This window comes from Myotis lucifugus, unplaced genomic scaffold, assembly GCF_000147115.1.
Source record: "Myotis lucifugus unplaced genomic scaffold, Myoluc2.0 scaffold_53, whole genome shotgun sequence".
NCBI lineage: Eukaryota > Metazoa > Chordata > Mammalia > Chiroptera > Vespertilionidae > Myotis > Myotis lucifugus.
This window is the reverse complement of record NW_005871101.1, coordinates 2,491,919-2,500,146: the sequence shown is the minus strand read 5'-3', so window position 1 is coordinate 2,500,146 and position 8,228 is coordinate 2,491,919. Positions and strand designations below refer to the sequence as shown.

At 43.8% G+C, this 8,228-nt stretch overlaps 1 protein-coding gene across 1 annotated transcript in view; it reads left to right on the top strand.

Annotated features, from left to right (window-relative positions):
* The window catches only part of SAMD7 (sterile alpha motif domain containing 7), a 23,841-nt gene extending 16,116 nt beyond the window's left edge, over positions 1-7,725 (top strand). Inside the window, exons 7-8 of the mRNA XM_023753911.1 lie at positions 3,640-3,750; positions 7,531-7,725. Of these exons, the coding sequence (XP_023609679.1) occupies positions 3,640-3,750; positions 7,531-7,725 (306 nt within the window). The remainder of the gene's footprint in view (positions 1-3,639; positions 3,751-7,530) is intronic.
* The last annotated feature ends 503 nt before the right edge of the window (positions 7,726-8,228 follow it).

Genomic DNA, 8,228 nt, shown 5'->3' with positions numbered 1-8,228 from the left:
CCAAACCAGCAGGCTGTGGGGGGACAACCAACCTGCCAGGGGGGGTAGAGAAAGGACGCCCAAACAACTGAACCAGCAGGCTGTGTAAGGCGACCCAGCCCAGCAGGGGTGGGGCCTTTTGGGGGCAACCCAGCCCGGCGGGGGGGGCAAGTTGGGGGCCACCAAGGCTGTAGGGGGGGCATTTGGGAATGCCAAGGCCGGCAGGGGGGGCAATGGGGGGGCACCCAGGCCCGGCAGGGTGGCAGTTAGGGGTGACCAAGCTGGCATGGGGGGGGCAGTTAGGGGTGGCCAGGCCAGCAGGCAAGTAAGCAGTTAGGAGCCAGCGGTCCTAGATTGTGAGAAGGGATGTCCGCTGCCGGGTTTAGGCCTGATCCCAGGGATCGGGCCTAACCCGGCAGTCAGACATCCCCTGAGGGGTCCTGGATTGGAGAGGGTGAAGGCTGGGCTGAGGGGACCTCCCTCCCCCATGCATAAATTTCATGCTCCGGGCCTCTAGTAAACTATATGCTATTTTGTAAGTTCTCTAACTGGCAAGCTGTGCTTCTTAGGCAACTCACTTAACCTTCTCTATGTTGCTCTATCATTTATTAAAAAAGTAGAATAACAGTGCCTATACTTTATTGAGTTGACTATATGCAAGGCACTATCCTAGGCACATCATTTATAGATTAGCTTTTAAATTTAGTCTATACCATAATTTTGCAAAGAATATATTAGCCCTATTTTTCAGTTAAATAAGATTGACATCAAGGTGGCTAAAAGAATAAGTACTTGAAAATGTGTATGTGACTACAAATCTAGCTCTTTCCATTATAAGTATTTTACATTGAGGATATTGAGCCAGATGGTTTCTAGTCAAGAGCCCCTAGGAGTTCTCAAAGATGGTAAAAGAGACCTTTAAGTTATTCTTTGTATTTCAAGAAACCTAAGGAAGAGCATCCATTTTTTCAAGAGAAGGCTACAAGACTAACCCAAACTGCCAATTTTCTTTCTTTGGCCCAAATTAAGTTAATTTATATTAGCCATTCTATGATTTGCTTAATTGAAATAGGAAAAGAAACAATTACTTAATAAACATATTTTGTAAATAACTACAATATGTTAGCACACAAAGTTCCTGGCACAGAAGCTTCCCAAGCAGATTCCAGTTTTTAGCTGATCCTGTGGCATCCGGCCAAGGCCAGAACACACAGCGGAAACAAGACAAACGCAGTTCCCCTCCCTGGGAGCTTGTCTCCAGAAGAGGGACACCAGGAAGGGGCTCCACGTCAGGGTGAGACGTGCTGGGAGAGGGCAGGTACGTGCATGGTCGGCACACACAGGGGCGCCTCATGGCTTCCTCCAGGAAGAGGCATCAAAAGTGGGGCCTGTCAGTGAGTTTACCAGCTGAGGAAGGAAGTGAGCAGGAAAGAGGCAAAGGAGGAATTTCCAGGGAGCCAGAGAGAATGTAGAGTAGTAAATAGTTGGGATTTTGAGAGCAGTTTCTAGTGGCCCAGAGAGGGCCAGGGCCAAGGTGAGAGAGGAGAGAATGGCAAGACAGGAGGCTGGAGTGGGAAAAGGGGCCAGGTCACAAAGAGCCTTGAGGACCCAGCGATGGACTTTATCCCAGAGACAGCTGAGGTTTTAAGAAGTGGTGTAATTGGCTTTATTTCAGAAGGGTCACTCAAGTTACTGTTATGAAAATAGGTTGAAGGTGGCCAGACTAGTGGGAAGGCCTCCTCAGATGAGCAACAGTGAAATTTGATTCAAGGTTGAAACAATGGGGCTGGCCAATCAATACGCCATCTAAGGGGCAGAATTGCCACCATTGGCTTCTAAGTTAGATATACATTAGAGAGCCTGCAGCATAGAGAGACACTCACGGAAGCCCAGAGAGACTGAGATGAATCAGGAACAACAAAGAGGACCTGGGTCAGATGCCTCAGGGACTCTAACATACGAGGATGGACAAAGAAACAGTAGCCACAAAGGTGATGCAGAGGAGAGGGCAGAAGGTCCCCAGGAGGGAGAAGCCTCATGATGGCAAGGGAAGGACATTTTTCACAAAGGAATGGTCAACAATGTCAAATGCAGCCACCAGCATAAGAAATGCTGGGGTCATGTGAGTACAGACAAATATCCATGTGTTTGAAACAACAGAATCACTAGGGACCCAGAGGAGAGCAGATTTGATGGACAGGTGAGGGCAAAAGTCAGACTCCTTGTGACTGAGAAATAACTGGGAAGTAAGAATATGGAAACAGAGAACATCACCACTTTTTGGAGAAATGGCTATAAAGGGAATGAGAGACATGGGGCAGTATCTAGTCTAGAAGCAGAGTGAAGAAGCATTTGTGGCCCAGCTGGCGTGGCTCAGTGGTTGAGTATGGAACTATGAAACAGGAGGTCACAGTTCAATTCCAGGTCAGGGCCCATGCCCAGGTTGTGAGCTTCATCCCCAGTAGGGGGCGTGCAGGAGACAGCTAATCAATGATTCTTTCTCATCATTGATGCTTCTATCTCTCTCTCCCTCTCCCTGCCTCTCTGAAGTCAATAACAGAATATTCTTTAAAAAGAAGCATTTGTGTATTTTTATTATTATTATTGCCTGTTTTATGATGGTGGAGACTCGCTTAATGCCAAAGGGAAAGAGAAGGCCAAGGAGGAGAGATTGAAGGCCAGAGAGGGATTATTTACTGAGTGAAACCCCGAGGTGGGAGGGGTAAGGACCCACATCATATGTGGAGACATTGGTTGTCTTTCCACAGTGAGGGACCCCTCTTCCACATATCAGGACAGAAGGAGAAAATAGGAGTTTTGGGGTTTATTGGGCAGAACTAGAGGAAGTTCTTATCTACTGGTTTCTTTTTTTTATTAGAAAGTTATATGATCTGTTGAAAATAAGGGAGGATTCTGTAACATTTAGAGTTTGAAGATTGTGAAGGAAGCTTGAAAGAGAGAAGAGAAAGTTCATCAGTAAATACAGGATTGCCAGACAGGTTGAAGTTGGAGATCATGAAATTATGGTGCTACCATTCTGCTCTGCTTTTTTCTATCCATCTCTATTTGTCTGGAACCTTTGTTCACCAGCAGCCTTCCTAGTTTTTGGAAGAAGGGAAGGCATAGTTACATCCATTGCATAGTCAGAACTATAGGCTCTGTTAGAAAGATCAGCATGACAGCTCCCACCTGCAATTTCCTCTCCTCCCCCTACCATTCAGCTAAGGCAGTGGACAGGAAGCAGTCCACCTGTAAGTGTGAGAGATGCAATTGTCTGTGATGGTTTTTACCCACATCTCTTTATTCAGACTATTTGTTCATTCATTGATCTGTCCAGCAACGTTTATTTTACACCTTCTACTATGTTCCAGTCACTGCATGACAGGTACATTGGTAAATAAGACACGGGCCTGCCCTCAACTATTAACTATTCCAGGCTGGAACTGAGTTATATAAACAGAGAATTACAATGTACTCCAAGGGTTGTTGAAGAGCTACTGGGACACAGAAGAGAGAGCAACTGAAATGAGAAATTTTATAAAATTTCATGTCATTCCCCGGCAGTCTTAATGTCTCCTTCAATACTAAAATATCTGCACATAAAACAAGAATTTTTTTAAAGACACTGAGACAAAGTTAATACCTTTTGTGTTTTCTAAGGTATTTAAAGATCATGCAATTGATGGAGAAACTTTGCCATTACTCACAGAGGAGCATCTTCGAAGCACTATGGGGCTAAAGCTAGGGCCGGCACTAAAGATCCAACTGCAGGTATGGTGATTTTTCATAGCTATCTATTAGATATCTATTAATGGTATGAAGCGTAAGAGGAATAGGTTACTTTCCTCCTGTTGTGATATTCATAATACCTATTTAACCTCTTTTCCCCTCTTTGGGTGGGAGCATAATAGAAGTGAGGGAACCTGAAATCACTGGAATGGGGTGGGAGCACACATTCCTAGGTAGAGTTGGGAAGGCGCAACGCCGTGGTGTGCTAGCGAATGCTTAACAACCAGCTCACTTTAAAAACAAAATGAACCCAGATGTGTAGCATCTGTCAATTTCTGTGGTGTAAATACTCACACCGTGGCTGACAGACTCTTAATGCAAAGTCACTGGATGCAGAATTGGGAAGAGATGGACAGCAGCATCCCATTTTAGAGTGCCACGTGGAGAGAAGAGACACAAGCGACCGCAGCAGCAGAGATAATCCTGAATGATAAGAGGATTAGGTAAAGACAGTTAAGAAGTGATGAGTTTTAGGTATTTATTACTTTAGTTCCCAATATAATATTTTAAATTGTAAGTTTATATAATTTAATTTTTTATTACAGTTTGCATGCAATATTATAACATAATGTATTTACTTGTAAGTTTGTAAAATTTAATTTTTAACAATAGCATATTTCACAACTGGCTTGCAAACTCCCTAAAAATGCAACAATTGACTCTCAGGACAAGCCAGCTCCAGCGCGCCACTTCTCACCATCTCCACCGTTCATGCGGGTCTAAGGCACTGTCATCTTTCATTGGGTTCCTGCATTCGCCTTCTAACTGTTCTCCCTGCTCTGCCCTCGCCCCGCCAGAGCCTAGTCACAAAGCAGAAAAGGATTATTCTTCCAGTACAGTCATGCACAGCTTAACAATGGGGATGCTTCTGAGAAATGTGTCCTCAGGCAATTTCACTGTGCGAACACCATAGAGTGCACAACACAAACTGAGACGGTATAGCCTACTACACACCTAGACTATATGGCACAGCCTCTTCCTCCCAGGCTACAAGCCTGTACAGCATGTCATTGTACAAAACATGGGATGAAATCAAGCACATGAGACAATGGTACAATCAGGAAACTTGGCAAACATGAGATGCATGAGGTTGCTGCCACCATAACAAGGGCATACAGTTTTACAGGAAACTTTTTTTCTATAAGAAGAAACAATACACTCTAAAATAATGCCAATATTGTGGGTTCAATTCCCGGTCAGGGCACATACAAGACTCAACCAATGAATGCATAGTAAGCAGAACAACAAATCAATGGCTCTCTCTCTCTCTCTCTCTCTCTCTCTCTCTCTCTCTCTCACGTCAATCAATAAATAATTACAAATAATGATAAAAATATAGTATAGTAAATACATAAACCAGTAACACAGTCATGTATTACCATTATCAAGTATTATGTACTTTACATAGTTGTATGTGCTATAATTTTATACAATTGGCAGTGCGGTAGGTTTACACCAGCATCACAAACGAATGAGTAATGCAACATGACAATGGCTATGACATCACTAGGCAAAAGGAATTTTTCAGCTCCATTATAATCTTATGGGACTGCCATTGTATATGTGGTTTAATATTGACTGAAACCTTTTGTTATGCAGTACCTAAGACAGACCATGTTATTCTTCTGCTCAAAAGTTTGCAATATCTCCCCATCTCCTTCAGAGTACAAGCCAAAGTTCTATTCATTTGCACTCCTCCCTACCCACCACCACCCTCACCTTCCTCATTCATCTACTTTTCTCCCCCACAGTTACTGCTTCTGCTCACACACCTCTGGATGCTACTTCAGCATCTAGGCAGGCTCCACTATAGGGCCATTCTCTCTACCTGGGATGCTCTTCCCTCTGATAGACTCATGCTTTGCTCCCTCTACCTTCTCAGTGAGGCTTTGCTCTGAACACCCTACTTAAAATTGCACACAGCCCAGCTCATGCATACTACCCTCCCTTTTTTCTGCTCTTTTTTCCCCTCATACTAGTAGCACCTAACACCTGCAATCATACAATATAATTTATTTATTGGTTATGTTAATGTTCATTGTTGATTTCCTTCTGCCCCCATAGAATTATTAAAAGGCTAATGCAGGAATCCAGTGAGAGCAGAGATCTTTATTTGCTTTGTTGACTCATGTATCCTTAGAATATGCAAGCTCTGTAACAGGTAGAAAATTATTTGTTGAAAGAAAGAGTTTCCATGAAGCATCAATTAATTCTTCCCAGAATTTATACTGCATTATAGGGCATCTTTTTATACTGCATGTTTATGCCAGGAACTGAGATTTCAAAATGTTCTTCAAAAGCCATTTTTATCTGCCAAAAAATGTTAAGGTAAAGAAGTTCGTTATTTATAATGCAAATGCTTTCATATTTTCATTGTTATTCTTTTTTAAATGTCTTTTATGAAATAATTTTAGATACAGAAAAGATGCAACAATGGAACAGAGTTCACTCAGCTTTTCCTAATGTTAAAATCTTACATAATGTAGCACATTTGTCAAAATTAAGAAATTAACAGTGGTAAAATATGGTATTCACTTTTAAGTGATTTCTTTTTTGGTGAGGATGCTTTATTTCTTGGCATACTTAAATGACACTACACGGTTTTTACTTTGGCTTTGATTTATTCCTTTGGATTTTTTTTTTTACAATGTGGCCAACTCCAAATCACCCTAATCTTCTCCTTACTTGCTGTTAGCATTGCCCCCTATATCATTTTCAGGAGGCTGTGCTCGGATCTGGTATGCATAAGTGCTTCCATGAAGCCCAGCTGAGCTGTTAGAGCCATGTCCCATCTGCCAGCATAACAGGACAGGGCTTCCATAGAAGCTGGTAGGAGGGCCTGGGAGTGGAGGTCCAGCTGATCCCAGACATTCAACCAAACAGGATGGTTGTAGAGTCATTGGGATTGGGAATGTCCAGGGGTCCAACTGAAGCAGCAGAATTGAAAGATTCTGAGTAAACTCTGGAAGACCTAGGAGATGAGCAGGCAGGAGTTCCTCAGACAAGGTATCTTGGTGGATAAGATAAAGTCTCAATCTCCAAAATGGGAACCACAGGCAATATTCCATTATGGAGAGCCTGCTAAGAAGGAAACCCTTTCTCCAGAATAGAGGCTTAGAAGGTGCACCTGAACTGAGCAGGAAAGTGGTAGGAGGAAAAAAGAATTACTGGTATTTGAGAACTCAAATAGTATTAGCATGGAGGATGCTGGGTTTGAGCTGTGACATTGTGAACAATATAGAATCTCCTGGGTCCCGTTCAGGATCAGGTTTGTGTAGGAGCCCAATGGTTCGTGTTGGGCACTAACTGTCGTAACAGCTCCATTTCTTTCTCAACACTAAGTCAACGGAAGGCCAGCTGTGTGCTGAGGTTGTCCAAAGAATTCCAGCCTTTAGCCAGGAGAAGGACCAGCTGGGTGTTGGGGAAGGGGTGCCTGTGGGACCTCTTGTGAGACCATTGAAAAGGGAGAGGTGGAGTGAACTCAGAGTGAAATGATTATGTGTACAGAGGAGCCACAGCAGAACTAGGAATGGGAATTGGAAAGTTGCTACCACCTTGATAGCCAGTTTTACAGCAGTGACCACTGTACGAATCTGAGAGAAAGAAAAAGGCCACTGTGTCCTAGAATCGTGTCCCCCACAACGATATCGATGCCCGTGCCTGAAATTACCGCAGCCTCCCTGCCTCTGTGGCCAATCACAGTATGCTGGGCTATGGAAAGAATTCATAGGCTTAATTACCATAATTATTTTGTCTTCAAAGGTATCTCAGCATATGGAAAGTATGTTCTACAAGAAAAGTTTTTCGCTTCCTACCCACACAAAACAAGCATTTGACCAACCAGCAGACACGTCCCCTCTTCTGGATTTTAATTCCTGGGGTGACACATCGGACAGGACCTGTTCCCAGGATATAATAATTCCTAAAGGAATCGAGCGAGACAGTATGAAAAATTAAAACCCTCCAGAAGCAAGAACAGTCTTAGTTTTCCAAAGTCTAGGATATTCTGAAGGGTGTGTGAGGGCTTCCCGGGACCAGGTGGAGGCTGTGGGGGAGAGAACGCCAGCCCTCCCCGAAGTTGTCTTGGGGGAGGCCTTGCCCAAGAGGCTCCCGGACGTGACCTCAGCACAAAGGACTAAAGCCCAGTCCCTGAAAGCCCAAGCTCAATGCAGGAGAGAATGTGCAGACACTAACAGAAGCTGCAGGTGGATGCTTCCTTAAGGAAAACTCTGAAGAAGCCAAAACAGCTGATACTGGGGGTTGGGGAAGTGGGGTGGGGAGGCTCCTTAACCTCTCTTCACTCATTTCCCATCTCCCATCTCCCAGAAACAGACAAAGACAGAAGGAGGCAGAAGAGAAAGAGAAGTACAAATTAGAGAAACAGAAGCTGACCACAAGGCTTCCACCATTTCCCATTGCAGCCTTCCAGGCTTAAAGCCTCTGCTTTAAGGTAGGAAAGG